Source organism: Saccostrea cucullata, unplaced genomic scaffold (genome assembly GCF_032062105.1).
Source record: "Saccostrea cucullata isolate Sc308-1 unplaced genomic scaffold, CSIRO_AGI_Scuc_v1 ctg495, whole genome shotgun sequence".
In the NCBI taxonomy this organism is placed as follows: domain Eukaryota; kingdom Metazoa; phylum Mollusca; class Bivalvia; order Ostreida; family Ostreidae; genus Saccostrea; species Saccostrea cuccullata.
Window position 1 is genome coordinate 179,206 of NW_026923961.1, and position 17,701 is coordinate 196,906.

Below are 17,701 nucleotides of genomic sequence, written 5' to 3' on the forward strand. Positions count from 1 at the left end.
AAAGTAAGGTTCTAAGAAGAATTTAAAATACAAACAATGCATTATTTAATTATACATATTATGAAGAGGGGGAGGGGGGGTGTTGTTACAACTACTTGGGGACGTAGTTGATTTGAGTAATAACGTACTCAAATAATATTTTGATAAATTTCTGCTGAGAAGAAAAGATTGTTTTATTAGAGATTTCTTACGTTTTGACAATGCATTCATACACATTTGATTGTGGTATTGTATGTATAAGGTATTGTAAATCAATTTACATATATAACTGTATTTCTACACCCCGCTTGAAAAGCGGGACGGTACATGTATATGTACATGTATATACTATTTAGTAATCGGGATGTCCGTCCGTCCATCTGTTACGCTTTGGGGGTACCCATCTCTATCCGCAACTCCTTTCATATCACTGATTGAAATTTGGTGAAATTTTCACTGAATCTTTATTATATATTGCCATTGTGCCTTATTGTACTTTTCACAGAATCTTTATTATATATTGCCATTGTGCCTTATTGTACTTTTTGATCCGATACATATTTTGGGTTTCCCACAGCAAAACATGGACACTGCCATTATATTTATACGGAAGGCGGGGGGATATCTTTTATTGAACTCATTGCTTACGGTACCTCTAGTTTCTTTTTCATTTACTAAAAAGAGACCCATTAAAATTGTCTATTTTGAAAAATATTTTCCAACAGCATATTTTCTGAAAAACAAAAATTACAAAAAAAAAAAAAAAAAAAAAAAAAAAAATCGGTTTCAAAAGCATAGTTATCATCTTTCATGTAATTTTCTACATTTAAGAAAAAAATTCAAAAAAATAACCCATCTTAAAACCAAATAGTTTTTGTCATGTTTGAAGAGTCCATTTCTTATTAACTTCTCGTCCACATGCGTGGATCCAGAGGGGGTCGGAGAGAGGGTTCAGAATCTCCCGAATTTGCAGATTAATTAACATTGAATGTACAGATTACTTAGTTAAGGACGAAAGTAATTATTTTCCTAGGTATCTGGGACAAGTGATGTTCCCGGCGAATCATAGACCCCAACCCAGGGAGGGGGTTGGGGTCTCATAGACAATAAGAGATTTTTGAAAGTGGTAATAAATTATTGCTTTTATAATATCGATGTAAGATGGAGATAATTACACAGTTAAGTTCAAGAATGAATTATTCCTAATTTTTTTTTCTCAGACAAACATTGATGCAGAAGACATCTTTAATGTTCATAATTTTGTTTAAAAGAGCAAATCTTACATAGTATAAGATCATGTGAGCGCATATAAAGCACATATAAGATGAAAATATACATGTTTTTGATTTCCTGCATTACTTACATTTTAATGAAAACAAAATAAAGAGTAGCTGTAACTAAATTTTAAAGACAGAGACCACACAAGCAGAGAATTTTTGTAAGAATATCTTTGTAGTCATTTTTCCAAACCTCTCTCTCTCTCTCTCTCTCTCTCTGCGTACTTTTAAAACGGTACATCACATTTAATCTGCAGATAGTAAAGAATTTTTTTCTATAACTGAACAATTATGAATCAATTGAATTGACAAAAAATTAATATATATAGACAGGATTATCTTACATGTACCATAGTAGTAAACGTGTAAAATTTATTTCTTGACTCAAAATGTGTTCATATATATTTACATCCGCTGAATATATTCTCCTTTATTTCTTAAGAAAACCCATTGCGTTTATCACTGCATGAACTACAGTCGGAATGTCGCTTGTACAGATTTCTTGATCAGTGGCTGTTCTATCAATGAAACGTATAAAGACGTTCGCATCATTAATACAATAATTAATCTTTTTAATCCTACTTTAAATAATTATTTAAACAGATATAAATATAAACAATAAAATGTCTTTCTTTGATTGTTATTACTGGAATGAACGGTCGCAGCTATTATAGAAAAAATTTACATAACCCGCGTGAGCGGGTTATGTATTTTTTCTGCAACAGCTGCTTCCGTTCATTCCAGTTATACCAAACAAAGAAAGCATTTTATTGTTTAAGTAAACCGTTTGCATTTTGTTTTCATTATTTTTGCTTGCATATACATTTCTTATTAAAATTTTTAAAAATCTTATTATGTCTCAAACTTAATTATTAGTATTTGTCAGTAGAATCAGTATTTATCGAATCATGAAATTTATTATCAAAGGCGAAGTTATTAACCTGTATCAATTTTGGGAAGAGGGGGTATGGCTGTAATTAAATTTCCAAAATGAATAGTTTTGCTTAATTCCGAAATACAAGTACATGTACTGTCCTTTTCATCCATTCAATTTATTAGACTTTTATTATTGAAATATTGTAAAAAACTAAAATTGGTTTCTTAAAAGATGCATGTCTCTTACATAACACTATAAACCCATGCATGTTTCAATTAGTGCAAGTATTAATTTATCTATAACTTGTGTTATTCTGTACTTTGACGTGCTACAATTTATACATGTTTGTACGCTTTGGGCAATGTTTATGTTTTTGCGCCTGCGCAATGCAACGTTGTCAAGGACTTAGTCCTGTGACTAAGCGTATCTTTTACGACTAGACTTACGCCACTTGGTGAAACGCAAATTACGCCCGACTAAATTTTGGCGTAATCCCCGGAAGTACGCCTAAGTTAAGGCTTAACTTTACGACTTTTGATGAAACGGGCCCCTGGCAACTAAAAAGTACTAGTATACGACTTCAATGTTAACACTGTAACACTCAATACAGATGTTTTTTTTTTCATCATTTACTTTCATGACAACATTATTTGTATATGACAAAATCAAGACCGTATCACTACACGAAGACTTCGAGTCTCCGAAAGTTTCCTGCATCTAATGCATTACAATATTCTGGTAAACATGTTTGTTTTATAAACCAACATGCTTACGTGGAACAATCTGAAACAAAATTCTGTATCATATGACTGTATTTTTGACATCCTAAACAATACACTTGCACGTCTAAATGTAAATTATTGAACGACTTTCTGTAATAAGTGTTGATAAAATTAATATACAACTATGTATCCAAAGTGGGCAAGTTTGAAAACTAGGATGTTGTCCGCAATTCTAAATACAATTCAACAATTAATGATTGTGTTCATCCTATCGATTGGGATCTAAATGCAAGCTGACGTATTTTACTACGCAACTGTTCATCATCTACGCAATCTGTACAGACAGACAATTGCTTGACAGCATCAGTTACGATGAGCTCATGAGAATTCGATGGAGCTTGAGAGGGCGAGATGAGCACATTTTTGACGTCATTTCCTGTCAGGGCCGGAAGGGATTGGGGTTTCCTTGAGGTTGTTGCTGGTACGCCTGGGTGGACATCTGTGGCATGTTTCCATGGTAATCCCGCTGCTGCTCTGGGCCCTGAGATAGTTTCTATAATTAATAATAAGTACAAATCTGAAATAACAGTGTTTTGCTCTGTAAGTAGAGCTCTTTTGTGTGCAGTGTTTAGAGCTTCCTTAAAAACAATGTCTCTATGATATCTAAAACCGATTGAAGTTACATTGTAAATTGAATGTGCAGACCAACAAAAAATATTTAATCTGAAGTCGACCATTATAAGACTGAAATAATTCAGAGAATTTATGTCCCCCGCTTAGTGAAAAAGTAAACCATGCGCAGTTCGGGGGGGGGGGAGGGGTCGGATCTCCCTGACTGAATTTGTAGAATTATTAAATGTATACATGTATACTGAAGCAAATAAAATACTTTATGTCAATATAGTTATAAAGATTTGATTGCTTATTCTTAATTATGTGTATAGAAGGTTCTTTTTATATGGAATATTTATCACACTGTAATGATGATTTTATGAGTTTGTACAAGCTAGACCTCATAAATTTTTCATTTCACATGCTGAATACTATCATTTAATACAAAAAGGATTTCAGAAAAAAAAGAAAATGGATCGTCCGGATATCGAACCCGGGACCTCTCACTTGTGAAGCGAGAGACATTCCACTGCACCACGGAACAGCTGTATAGTACCGAAAATTATATGCAAAGATGAAGTCACATACATGTATATATATTCACGTTCGATATTGTCAAAATACACAATGCATGGTGTCTAATTTAACCTTTATTAAACAGTTCTAATAGATTTAATAAGAATATAAAGTCCGCCGAGAACCTGTTTTATACGTAATAACTCTCCTCATGCCCCTGTGCTGAAAATAGCGACATGTAATACAATCAATACTAATAAAACAAACGGAGCGGGACACTTTGAGAGGGGTGAGAGAGGTCCTAGGGAGTTTTGGTATAAAATTACATTGCAAAAGCTCAAAATCCTCTTGAAATATCGCTTGGAAAGGATAGTGTTAAACACAGACAGAATGTATAAATTTAGGATCTTGAACTTTGACTTTTTGACCTCAAAATCAATAGGGGTCTTCCTTAGGTCACAGGGAGTTGCTATGTAAAATTTCATTGCAAAAGCTCAAAGGGTTCTGGAGAAATCGCGCGGAAACGAAAGTGTTCTAACAGACAGAATTTGCGAATTTATGACCTTTGACCTTTTGACCTTAAAATCAATAGGATTCTTCTTTAGTCCATAGGGAGTTGCTATGCAAAATTTCATTGCGAAAGCTCAAAGGGTTCTCGAGATATCGTGTGGAAACGAAAGCGTTACAGACAGACAGAATGACGGACGGACGGACAGACCCAAATTAATATCCCCCACTTTTCAAGCGGAGGACAATAACAGCTCTGAAAAGTCACGCTACAGCTATTTTACAAAGGATACTAGTATATCAGATACTGATGCTCATATACAGAAAACTGTAAGAATGATTAAACTGAGAAAGTGCAGATTCTTATAAATACAAAAAATAATATTCTCACCTCAAGAAAAGCAGTGGAATGATCGAAGGACTCTGCAAAAGTAGAATTTAAATTTTCATGTTGCAGTTGTAATTTAATATCTAACACTATGTAATATGTATATATTACAACCAAATATCATTGTACTTACCTTTACTGGCTGTTCCGTACACTGGCTGATTGTATCCTGTGAATTAGAACGATTAACAGAAATTTTAATTCAGTAATAAATGTTTCGATACATTTTCTGATAAAATACCTATAATGAAAAGTAATAATGATGTTGATACTGCACCGGCATTCAGTTTACTACTGGATAAATCCCGAGCCATTCCGGATGGAACTCCATGTGGAGCTAAGTGACAGGTAGGTGATTCCTCCTCCATACGTTCGTGCTTCTGTTTCCCGCCATAACTGAACGAACTTCTGTCTTCTAAAAGATACCTCAAAGAAACGTAAAACACGAGCACCACTAGACACGTGACTCCGTATATCCGGAACGTGATCCTACTACCTGAAAACAAACCTCATTGTAATTATCATACTGTTAGCTGGCTGTCAAGTAATACACACAGAACACTACATTAATTAATAAAGATAACACTGTGTCATCCTACCGTAGCCATAGACCATGAGTCCCCCAAACACGGCACCACATCCTCTCCCTAACCCGTGGTGTAGACCCTGAAGAATGCCTTGGGCGGAGGACCGAAGACCCACGGGAATGGCCTGAGTGACATAGGAGCAGCACGCCGCCCACACCGCGGCGTGGGTCAGACCTACGGTGTAAAACAGATCACGTGAGTCACAACAATGATACTTTTAATAAGTTATTTATCAATTTTTTTTTTTAAAAATTAAGCCTTTGATGTTGACAAATATTTGCTAAAATGCAATTTGTTGGATAATAATCTCTTTCAGCTAGGAGTTAAACATCACTGTAGTTTTTATTACACCTCTTGGTCGATATTATTATTCCATCTATTAGTTGTATTGATTGGTTAGAAAAGGATTTCGTGTAATCTATTGATTTGATATGTTTGAGGAGCAATAATTACTGTTTTTTAATCAAGGTAACATTTATTGAATTACATTAAATGAAAAATGACGATAACAGTTCCAAAGCCTTCTACGGAAACAATATACCAGTGAAAGGTTAACTAGAGCCATGGGGAATTAACATTCGCTGTATTCGCGTTATTTGAATACAAGTAGTTCTAGCTTGCTTTTTTTTTCTTTGCACATTTACGTTTGCTCCTTCTTGTGAAGAGAGACTGACATTTATCCTCTTTGTCACGGCAAGCACTTCAACAAAGGGACTGACTGAGCGAGAAATATTGATTCTGCATGCTTTATAATTCTTAATAATTGAAAAATCGAAAGTTAAGATAAAATAAACGAAATTTTAAGAACGCCCCGTGTAAAGACACAGTTATCTATATCATAATACAAATTGATTGTCAACGGAAAAATATCATTTCGTGATGAATTTCCACTATTTCACTTAAACGAAAATACTAGTATTACATTCCTAATAACAAAGTAAAAGTCGGTCCTTTTAAAAGATTTGAATCAGTTAAGTATATGGTATGTAAAATCAAAATATTCCACAAGGCATGTTCATATCATGTATTCCAGACCATTATTATACCGGAATACATGGATTGTCTGAGGATTTTCCGTTTGTCTGTCCAACCAGTCAATGAGCGAACGGCGAGTGTGACCTGTCAACCATGGGATGCCTACTTCTCCGTGGCACCAGATCCCACATCTATGATTTTAAATCGGTATTTGCTCTGCTCCCAGACTTCATTGTTTCCAAGGGCCTTTGAGCTTGACTTTTGTTCGTTATTTTCACATTTCGTCAGTTTGATAAAAGATAAAAGAACTCTTCAATAGAGAGAGACTTACACATTATGTCACAGTGTTAATATCTTTTCTTACCTTGCACGAACTCAAACGGTAGCACCCACCAAGGATTCTCAAGCAAAGAAATGTAAATAAATCTGGCCAGATTACCGACTAAACCGGCGTACAAAATCTTAACATGACCTAAAAATAAAAAAAAAATATCTTATATTAAATCATATGAGTAAGTAATCAATCAACTACACCGGCGTACAAAATCTTAACATGACCTAAAATTAATCAATTAATTATAATACTGTATAAATACCTTGTTATTGGTTATAAGCAATTTGTTTTTGTTTAAACTTCTTGAACTTGATTTTAAAAAGATGCCGAGTTCCTGATTGACAATATTTGTGTGGTTATTGGAGACCAATCAATTTACATGTAGATTCATTACAATACAAAAAAGGTATGCGTATGCTAGTAACGAGGCGCAATTGATACCCATGGGAATACCGATAGCTTGTTGGAATATCTGGCTTCGGGGCCACCAACCCTGAGATTTTCTCAAATCTGAGATTTCTCAAAAAATCTGAGTTTTTCTCACCAAACTGTGCCACCAATTAAATATTTTCTCAAACTCAAACGTATCTTTTGAGTTTTTTCTTAAATCTGAGATTTATCTCAAATCTGAGATTTTTTTTTCAAACGTGTGTGCCACCAACGTTTTTTCCGACTCAGCTGAGAAAAAAAAAATTGAGATTTCTCAGAAAATCTTGAAATTGGTAAATAGTAACCTCTAAATTGATTCTTATAAATCTTATACACATAAGAGGAAGAAAATACTTGGTGTAACCTTCAACTCGAAATTTAGATATATCTACGAGGTATTTTTAAACAATTAACCACAGTTGCTTCCATTTATATGTCGATATGTCGACTCGATTTATTCCAGTGAACTTAAAATAAAATCTGCCACAAATTTTAATTCTTACACATCTGTATCATGTTTTTGATATTTTACTTTAAAGGGACGTTAATGGTAATCTAACAAACAGGCTTTATGATGGACGTGACTTCATACTAGGTGTTTTTTTCTGTTTTCCCTTATATCTTGTCAAACACACGGCGGGTGTGACCGTTCGACAGGAGATGCTCACTTTTCTATGGCATGCACCTGATCTCATATCTCTGATGTTTTCGAGGTCCGTATTTGACTTGTTCTGAATTTGATTCACAAACGTCCTATATGTCCTTTGGTAACTATCGTTTTCTTAAGATGTATAATGTGTGTTCGGTTGAGAGTTTTTCACAGAAGTACAAACATTTTCTCCGATGTGAATTCTCTAAATTATTGAAATTTGAAAACTTGTTGACGAAACTAAGACCGGGAAGAAATACAAATATGCAAAGGGTATCTCAGTACATTTATATTTTCTCTATTTAAAGCTGCATATTTAACGAAACGCCTATACTTGTTGTATTTATATAAATACATGTAAACTAACATGTAAACATGTAAACTAATATGCTGACCTGCTTTGCGTAATGAAAAATCGCGTAATTTTGACAAAATTGTTTATGGTGGGTGTCTACACTGTAAAAATTGTGTTTAGGATTTGAACACTTCCATGACGTGTTTAGATCTAAACATGTATAGAAATATGTTTAACAACTAAACACTTATGTCTAAACATGTTTTATATCTACACGTGTTTAGAAATCAAACACGTTCTGCTGTAAAATGCAGAGTTATCTTCCCGGAAATGACACAAATACTCGTTGATATTTGAACGTTAATTTGAGCGGCCATTGAAACAAAGTAAATCACAAAAGGCTTAAGGGACGTATCAAGGAGAGATACTGACAACCCAACGGATAACCATGAAGAAATATTGAAAATCATTTGAAAGGCATCTTTTTACTGCAATATATTAAAGGTATGTTTTCTTTTTATTAAGATTTGCATTATTAAACCAAGATGAGCAATGTAAACAGTGCCTTTGAGGTCGTTTACAGACTTGTAGGAGAGGAGGTTTTACTGAATTTCTTTAGAAATAACTATTTTAATTTAAGTATAGTTCCAATGCAACTTGAAAAATTGATGTCATCTTCAATGGGCAGCATACGGTACTTTTACTTAAATCTGACTTTCTTTCCTACAGGTTATGTGAGTAGTCCGGATTGAACTCAAAGCATGGATCAAAGTACCTGCATCTGTGCATGGCGTCATCTTCAAGTGCAAATTGTTGTTCCGTGATCAACGTATTTTTATGAAGTGTATTGTGCTACCCTTAATTCGACAATGTTCGGTGGATTTGAATACATGTACCTAAAATTATCATTTTGTGATTATCCTTGTGCATTTGAAATGGATTACTTTTTGGCAGTTTAATACTGATCGGATATTATATCATGAGGTGCTATGTAGTGCTTTAGGACTGCTGAAAGTTAATCAAGTTTGACATATTAATGACTGACAACACTCTGCAACCGATTGACACTGTAATTAATCATATACAAAATATTATATCAAATAAATGGTTTATAATTTTAATTGATATATCTTTAACAATGCATTTTAAAAAAGATTAAAGGAAGTTTTGATATATAAAATTGCTAGCTTTTTTTATTTTTATTGCTTATCCCTGCGTTATAAATATAATGTATATGTCATGCTGATTGAACTTATAGAGTTTGTGTAAAAAAAGAACGTCACACAATTGTAAAGTATCTACATATCTAAGCAATTAGATAGAGACCATATGATGAATAATTTATGTCCGACGGTTAATATTTTGAAAATTTCGACATTATTTTGTGTATTAAGTTCCGGTTAATATGTTCTTTGTGCCCAAATTTACAAGTGTTTATAGTTTTTCTGCAGTAACACTTGTTGTAATACGTTAAATCTAGATATGTTTAGTTTCTAAGCACATAATTAAGAAATGTGTTTAAAATTCAAACACTTTTCTAAGCACTTTTCTGTCACCTTCTTTTTTATATGTTTAATTCCTAAACATGTAAAATTTCGAAACATGTATGACAAAGTGTTTAGAATCTAAACACTTATGTGCTTCCATTCTAAACACTTTCTCATACGTGTTTAGAAACTAAACATGTTTAGGAATTAAACGTATAAAAAAGAAGGTGACAAAAAAGTGTTTAGAAAAGTGTTTGAATTCTAAACACAATTTTTACAGTTTATAGGTTTGATGACCTTTGTGCATTTCATTATTAAGTGACAACTTTGATATAAAGTCCGTATGTTGCAGTCTCGGTTCCCAACAACTGACCCATATCCTAATCAAGCGAATGTCAACCAAACACCATCCGATATTTCTTCATTAAAGGTAGTTTCACTTTGTGTCATTAATACTAACTGCTGCTACTTGAGATTTCGATTATCATATAAATCTGCAGGGATAATCGTGTGTGTCGTGGGAGGGTCTGAATAATTGATGATGTAATCAGAAGAAAACTCCAAAACGAGGCAGATCCTGTCAAGCCCACTTAATTCGAGCCTCTAGTCTTTAAACCTATAACTTTAAGTTTGTTTTCATAAATGGACGAGAAAATGAATCTCTTGATGGAATATGAAAAGCGGTATCTTGATGAAACATGAAAGGCGATATCTTGAAATATGAATAGATATCTTTGTGGAATCACAGGCACCTGAATTTTAATCAGTAAGTCGCTAAATAAGCCAAATATCGAAAAATTCTACCCCCTCTATATATAAATACACTATATAGAGGGGGTAGAATTTTTCGATATATGGCTTATTTAGCGACTTACTGATAAAAATTTAGGTGCCTGTGGTGGAATATAAAACGCGATATCTGAATGACATAAACAGATAAATGAACAGTTGATGAAATACACGTTTCCTCGTGTTATCATTAACGATTAATCTGTCTTTGAAAATACAATTTTAAAGAAATACTCTTCTGGTAGATACAGCTTTGTATCGATTAAAGTGGTTTGGGCACATATTTGATGTAAATATACCTTTCTATTAAAAAAAAAGAATCAATATAAAATCATGGCTTGTTGCTACAGACTACATGAATTGTTGCTACTGTCTATACATGACTTGTTGTTAGAGCAGACTAAATGACTTGTTGCTACAGCCTACATGATTGTTGCTACAGCCTATATGACTTGTTGCTACTGCCTAAAAATAAAATAAAACTATGATCAAAGCGCGTTTAGTGGTTAGAGTCTCTGCTCTAGAGTCGTGAAGTAAGGAGTCAATCATACGTCACGGGTTCGAATCCCACTTTTGGCCGTGGAGACCGGTCCTTCGGATGAGACCGTATAAAACGAGGTCCCGTGTCGCAGATGGTGCTGGCACGAAAAAGATCCCTCACTGCTCAATTTGATCTGACTGCCGAGTATAGGAAAAATTTTGCAGCTCTCCACCGGCAAGTGGTGGCGTCTCCATATCAGTATAAAAGAAAAAAATCGAGGGGGACTTTAAACAACATACAATCAATCAATCTTTTTTCTCGGGAAATGTGTCATTAACACTAATTCTTGCACTTTCACGAAGTAAATTTTATATACAACTCTGGATCTTTTTTTTTTTTTTTTTAAATCAACTATAACTTTCTTTTCCAATGAAATACGGAGGTACATGTAAGATTTGAAAGATATAAGAAAAAATCGCACAAGGCATTTAATGCAAAAGATAAGGCATAAAAAGAAACAAAGAAAAAAAATATTGCATTTTTAAAATTCTTAATTCATTCTTGCTTACTACTAAAGTATGTTTATGCTCCGGACAATGAGATACGGTAAAGTTGTGATTTGGTTTGCATAATCGATACACTCTAAGACTACAACATCGATTATGTGTGTCCAGGCTACAAAACGCATATCACTTAATCATATTTTTGGAGAAAAATAATTCTCGTTCTTTGGGTTTCCCTATTGTCGTGGGCATGCTGAGTCACGCAATGTCGACATTTCTTTCAGCCATCTCTGTAGACCGACAGGCAATATATGCCGTCATTAAAGCTACAAACATCACTTCTCAACGTAAGCTTCACTTCTCAACGTTTAGGCTTTTGTAAATTAATGCATTACCTTTCCATGTTATGTTTTTGTAAAAGCTTTTCTTTGATACCACAGTAACGCCTACTTTTATTTTTTCTTGATGAGAGACTTGGTTAAACAGAGATGGTTATAACAAACTCTGTATGTTCGTTAAGGTTCTATGTCTCAATGGAACAAGCACGCAATCACAGTCAGCTCATTTAAAAAAAATAAAGAAAGCTTGAACGATGTCCTGACTTCATGGAGTTCAATCACATGGTCAGATATTTGTTTTCTACAGATGATACAAACTAACCTCAATTAATGGAATAAGTGGAGATAACGAACAATGCTCGATCTCAACGTATAGGAAACAAAAGGATAAAAATGGTCAAAACAAAACCAAGTGATAAATTCTATTTACTAACAAGGTCAAATAATGACCATGGATTTATGAAATGCTTACTTTTATCAAAGTTCTTAGAATTCCTGTTATATCAATTTTTATGCCAGTAGCCGTACTTGGCTTATAAATTTGATCGTTTTCAGGTCATGCTCATTAGTATTTCGAATAAGCTGGAAGACGTAAACATCGTATGCAGGTGATATAGTTAATGATAGTGAAATATAATATTTCTGAGGGAACCAGCTCATGTGGTGTGTCCCCATTGATTGACCGTCAATGTGAATGGTGAAATCCACTGCCATCTACATCCGTAAAAAATCCAAATATAAAACAAATGTGGCAGACTCTGGTCTGTCTATTATTTCGAGTTCACTGTGATAAATGAAGTCAACAAATAAGTAAAAGTAATTTTTTTTTTGTAAATTGACAAATCCCAATACGTTATACGAAGCGTTTTCTTCTGAAGTAAATAAGTAGATTGACTGATTTTATGTTGTATTATAACGTTACCATAGAGAATTTTTTTTACTCATATAGAGACTTCATCATATCCCAATGAAGCGCTTCAAATTTAGACGCTTACTCGGCACTCAGGGCCATTGGGCAGTAAGGGTTCTTCATAGTGCCAACGCCTACTGTGACACGGGGCCTCGGTTTTTCAGTCTCATCAATCAGAGGGACCCGCAAATTTCACTTCAAAGTGGTGTGGAACGCTTGGAGAAGGAACATTTGGTGCCTTTTCATCAACTTATGTCAGTCGCGGCCCTAATTCGGACACACTTCCCATCACGGAGCATGCGCCCTACCGACTGATCTACCCGTGACAGATCCTTCTTGTAACAGTTTTCATGTAAAAATTTTAAATAATTTCTGCTTCAAAGGAATAATGAATATAGGTCTGCTAATAAAGGAGCACAATAAGTGCCCAACGAGATATCATCAAATTGTTAGAATATACCTGATTTCCAAAGACTATAATATAGACATTAATTGTCTGTGAGAAACTCCAGCATACTTTTATTATCAACACATGTTGATACATGTAGAATTAGCGTGATTTTTTGTTTTTACAAAAGTAACATTGTACAAATGTAGATGATTAGGCCTATATCACAAGATGCCATATTTTAGATGTTAATGATTTTGAAAAGTTTATATTTAAATATAGATTTTCTTCTTAAAACTTCTTATGAATTTTTGAGAATCAACCATAAATCTAAAATCTGCTAACAGAACTTCCACTGAATTTTCGCAAATTGAATATTTTTATCCGGTTTGGGATCAATAAACATTCAGTCTCTACAGAGCAACGGCAACAGACTTGTAAGAGCACAATCAAAGACCCTAGTGAGGCCTTTTCAAGTTAAAAACAATAATCAAAGAAATGCCCACTCACCGAATCTATTGATGATGTTTCGACTGAAGAAGTAAGTTATTAACTCCGACACGTGGTTGAAGACGGAGGCGACACCAAACAGAGTGGGACTTCCGCCGATGTCTTGTAGATGCCAAAACAGGAAGGTGAAGATCAGGCCGATCCCGAACCCCATAAACCAGGAAATAAACAGGACCGAGATGTACCGGAATGTGGCCAGCATCTTCAGCACAGCGAACCACTTCCCCAGGAACGGCTCATCGTCCTCATCATCCGGGCCGTTGACCTTTGTGTACCCAGACGCCTTCACAGCATCGTCCACCATATCATTGTTTCCCTTTTGTAGCGAGATGTGAAGGTTTTTACCATTCTCGTTCACTGTTCCACCCCCGTTTTGGTTTTGGTAGGAAGGGTCTTGTGATTCCATTCGCTCTAAGTTAGATTCGCTAGCCTTGGACTCCAAATACCCGATTTCAGCATCTTCATCACTCTTAAAAATCCCTTTTTGGTCAGTTTTCTCTCCCTTTATTGCCCCAACAACCTTGTCCTTGACCCTTGTAACAATTTCCATCAACTGAATATCCTGACCTCCGCCATGCCGGTCATCAAACTTGAGTTGTGTTGCTGTGATAAAAGCACAACTCATCAAAACTGAAAACACAGCAAAACATATTGTGTAGTTCTTCTCTGTAACAAATGTATACATACACGGGTGATTTGGAAATGTGCTGGAATGGTCTAAAGCAAGTCCAACAAAAAACATAGAGACACCCCATCCCAGCGACCCGAACATCCTCTGACGGCCATAGTTATCCGTGTCCTCCCCGAGATAGGCCAGGGTGACGGAATCCACGAACGTGATGGCAGGTGCGCTGAAGAATTCCCCTATAACAACTAGCAGGAGAAGCTTAAAGAACGTATCCTGGATGTCGGAGTTTTTGAAGCACTGGGTGCTGTGAGGGGGGCACGTGTACCCCCCGGATTCCCTCTCGTCTGAGGATGGGGGAGCTGGTTTGGAAGACGTGGTTTTGGACCTTGTGGTGGTGCTTGTATTATTGTCTATGGTTGATTTTGTGGTTAGAGCAGAGGTTAGAACAGTTGAAGAGACATAGTTATTAGGCGTTTCTTCTGCTCGTTTAAATCGGCTTTGCACATGTAATACTGCAGCGTGCACCATTTCACTATGAGAATAAATAAAATCGTCACTAACATCCCGCTTCCATCTGCCGATGACGTCGGTCACCCCTCGGCTGTCAAAACCTTGTGGCGGACCGTGAAGGGTGGAATTCCCAAACTCAATACATTTGTAGTGAGGGGGTTTCACAAACGCTATTGCTAAAGTGAACACTATCCAACACAATAAGGAAAATAAAAGTAGTTGTTTCCCCTTCTTGTACCTATCGGCTAGACTTCCCCAAAAGGGGGCGCTGCAAAACTCCACAAAGGGCCGGAAGCCGATCAGTATGCCGCTTCTGGTGGGATTCATTGCCAGCTGTTTAAAATAGATGGCAAGCAGAGGAAACAGAGACCCGAAGGCCGCAAAGAAGAAGAAATAAAACAGCTTACAGATCAGTAGGTCCCGGTTGATGTAGGAGAACATGTTGTCTATGATGTCCCTGTTTGACTTTTTGCCGTAGTCCGTGTTGAGATGTGAGTGCACTTTGTACTTCTGACTTTCCGTGGACGGTGACTTCTCCACATCGCTATCGTCCGAATCCAACTCTGGGGGCATCTTCAGCTTCTTGTCTGACCGGCGACAGTCCCGGGGGTCCACTAATAACAATATTTAATATCCATTTCTGTACTGGTGGCCGGATCAATGCTGCAGCTTCACGGTACTTCAGCGCTAACGTGAGAAACTGTGTGTGAAGAGAAACTGTTTTCTGAGGAATCACAGAGACCGCGCTCCTGAGATTGAGAATTTGTACTCAAAGTTTGCAGGACTAGCGCTCTCTCGCGGAAAAAGCTGCGAGTATGTTAATGCATTGATTTTACTTAACGAAACGAGGAACCAAGACTTATCGATGTTCCATTGCTATTTAAATGCAGAGTTTTGCTACAAATCTAACAGAACAGAGTAAGCTTGGCTCCCATATTGATTTTTTTTATTTTACAGACGTGGTTCCATCGATCAATATGTTAGTTATTAGATATCAATTTCGCCAATACATAAATAGTTTCGCTAATTGTGCCATCTGCTAAATTCCCATGCTTTCATTTTCAAAGATTTCCCCCTATATCTACATGTCATCAAGTATGGATGTGGATTTATGTCAATGGAAGGGAAAATTAATGCAAAGCTGACTTAACGACCCGTCTTTTTCCTGAGCAGCAATCAGATGGATCGACGTAATGTAAATCAAGACAAATGATTCGTGTCCGGTTCCTCTAGTCTCTTACTTTTCTTTCATTTCTGCAATTGTTTTCGTTTTTTCTCGAGAGCTTCCGGGTAGCTTGTATATCAAGGTGTCTTTTCCGACAAACTTATTTTGTAAAATAAAATAAAATTTGATTTTAGATATACGATTTCACATATTCGTTTTATTGATACTTTGCAAACATGCAATGCTGCTTTCGCTTTTCTTAGGAATTATTGAACATGTTAAGTGAAGTATAAATTTATTCTCTTTGATTCTCAAACTATTTATAAAAATATTATGAACTTCCTCAATTTATTTAAATTAAATTAAATGCATGCACGTTATCGTGATTGGAAATTATTCTAAAACTGTGATAATGATAAATTGAATATCGATACAAGTAGATTTGCCGACACGCCCCTAATAATGTTGGAAATAAGTTGATGAAAGAAAATCAACAGTCTTCTAGCTTTAAAAGCATCGTTTCGAAATTTTTATGGTCGATACAATGACCTTGTCAGCAAATACAATTCATCATTAACTTGAAATCTGCCTGGCGTTTTTATACAATTAAACTGTAAGGCCATTATTTTCACACAGAATTGTCCATGGATCTTTACGTTTGCCAAATTTTGACAAGGTGCACATGGTACTGTGACCGGTCGGTAAGGGATGTTTAACTCAACTGTGGCACATGATCCAAACCCCTAATGTTTGTTTGCTCTGCTCACAATCTGTGTAATTTCAATGGACTTTTAACATTGATTACGCTCCTTACCTTCACTTTTTCTTGTTAAGTGTATGGTTGTAAATCTCGGACTGGGGTTTCCACTGCTAGTGATACTAAAGATATACTAGCCTATCATCTCCTGGCTACAGAGTTAAAGGGAATAAAAGTAACTCAATTGTGTGTGAGGGTGTGTGTGGTTATCGCAATTCCTGTGCAAAACGGAAGCAATGTCAATTGCATCGAGATCGATGTCGTCTTGATTCATAGATCTGCTCTTCGCGAGGGGTGGACTGCTTTGTAGCATCACAGGGGCTTGCTCCTGGCGTGTAAAAAATATTCATTAAAAAAACCCATAAACGATATACTATAAAACTACATTTTATAGTATATCGTTTATTTTTTTTTTTTTAATAAATATTTTTTACACGCCAGGAGCAAGCCCCTGTGGTAGCATTATGAGCTGCATTTTTGGAAATTTTATTTTGCTGTTAAAGTGTGTTATTATGATAAATTTGTATTTAACTTATCAATTAGACTAAAATAAAGCAGAAGAAAGACTGCTATACACAATCCAATATACAGTTTTACATTTAAAAAAAAATCATTATTGCAAAGGGCAACAATAATGTAATTTTGATTCAATCGAAGCTAATAAATAGTTCTTCCATCGCAAATATGAACTGCTACAACAGATGTTTATTAAAGTAATTTTTATTCTGTCAGTGAAATAGTTATTTATATAATATTGCAACAAAAAAAATCCGACATTTAAGTTGCAGCCCATATTGCTTTAACAGTTAGATTTCTACATACACATTTTCAAAAATTAAAACATTTCCTGGACAAAAATTAATGCATCCGTTTCATTACTACTTAAGGAACACATCCAGGAATTGATTCATTTTTAATTTTTTTTTTCTAAAAATAATTGAATTATTAGAGATGTGCTTAAAATTTTAAACCTAGTCTCAGCTCAGTTTTACATAGAACCATTGCTTATTCTTGACCAAAAGTATTGATTTCTACTTTACAATGTTTATGTAGAGGTTTTCTTTAATTTTAGTTTTCTTCTTAATTAC

The 17,701-nt window shown here is 35.2% G+C and overlaps 1 protein-coding gene across 1 annotated transcript; it reads right to left on the reverse strand.

Moving 5' to 3' along the window:
* Positions 1 to 2,717: 2,717 nt before the first annotated feature.
* Positions 2,718 to 15,571, reverse strand: LOC134265348 (major facilitator superfamily domain-containing protein 6-A-like). Its single transcript, XM_062747572.1, has 7 exons — positions 13,554 to 15,571; positions 6,805 to 6,912; positions 5,478 to 5,639; positions 5,156 to 5,374; positions 5,012 to 5,047; positions 4,882 to 4,913; positions 2,718 to 3,408 (listed from the first exon to the last, which is right to left on the reverse strand). The coding sequence occupies exons 1-7, from the start codon at positions 15,262 to 15,264 to the stop codon at positions 3,295 to 3,297; spliced, it is 2,382 nt and encodes a 793-aa protein (XP_062603556.1). The 5' UTR covers positions 15,265 to 15,571; the 3' UTR covers positions 2,718 to 3,294.
* Between the last annotated feature and the right edge of the window lie 2,130 nt (positions 15,572 to 17,701).

Bases quoted from the DNA above. Each gene is read 5' to 3' on its own strand.
- LOC134265348 (XM_062747572.1), bottom strand. From the start codon at position 15,264: ATGCCCCCAGAGTTGGATTCGGACGATAGCGATGTGGAGAAGTCACCG. The intron at 6,913-13,553 runs GTGAGTGGGCAT...TTTTATTTTTAG, and splicing joins AAACATCATCAATAGATTCG to GTCATGTTAAGATTTTGTAC. The intron at 5,375-5,477 runs GTAGGATGACAC...GTTTGTTTTCAG, and splicing joins ACTCATGGTCTATGGCTACG to GTAGTAGGATCACGTTCCGG.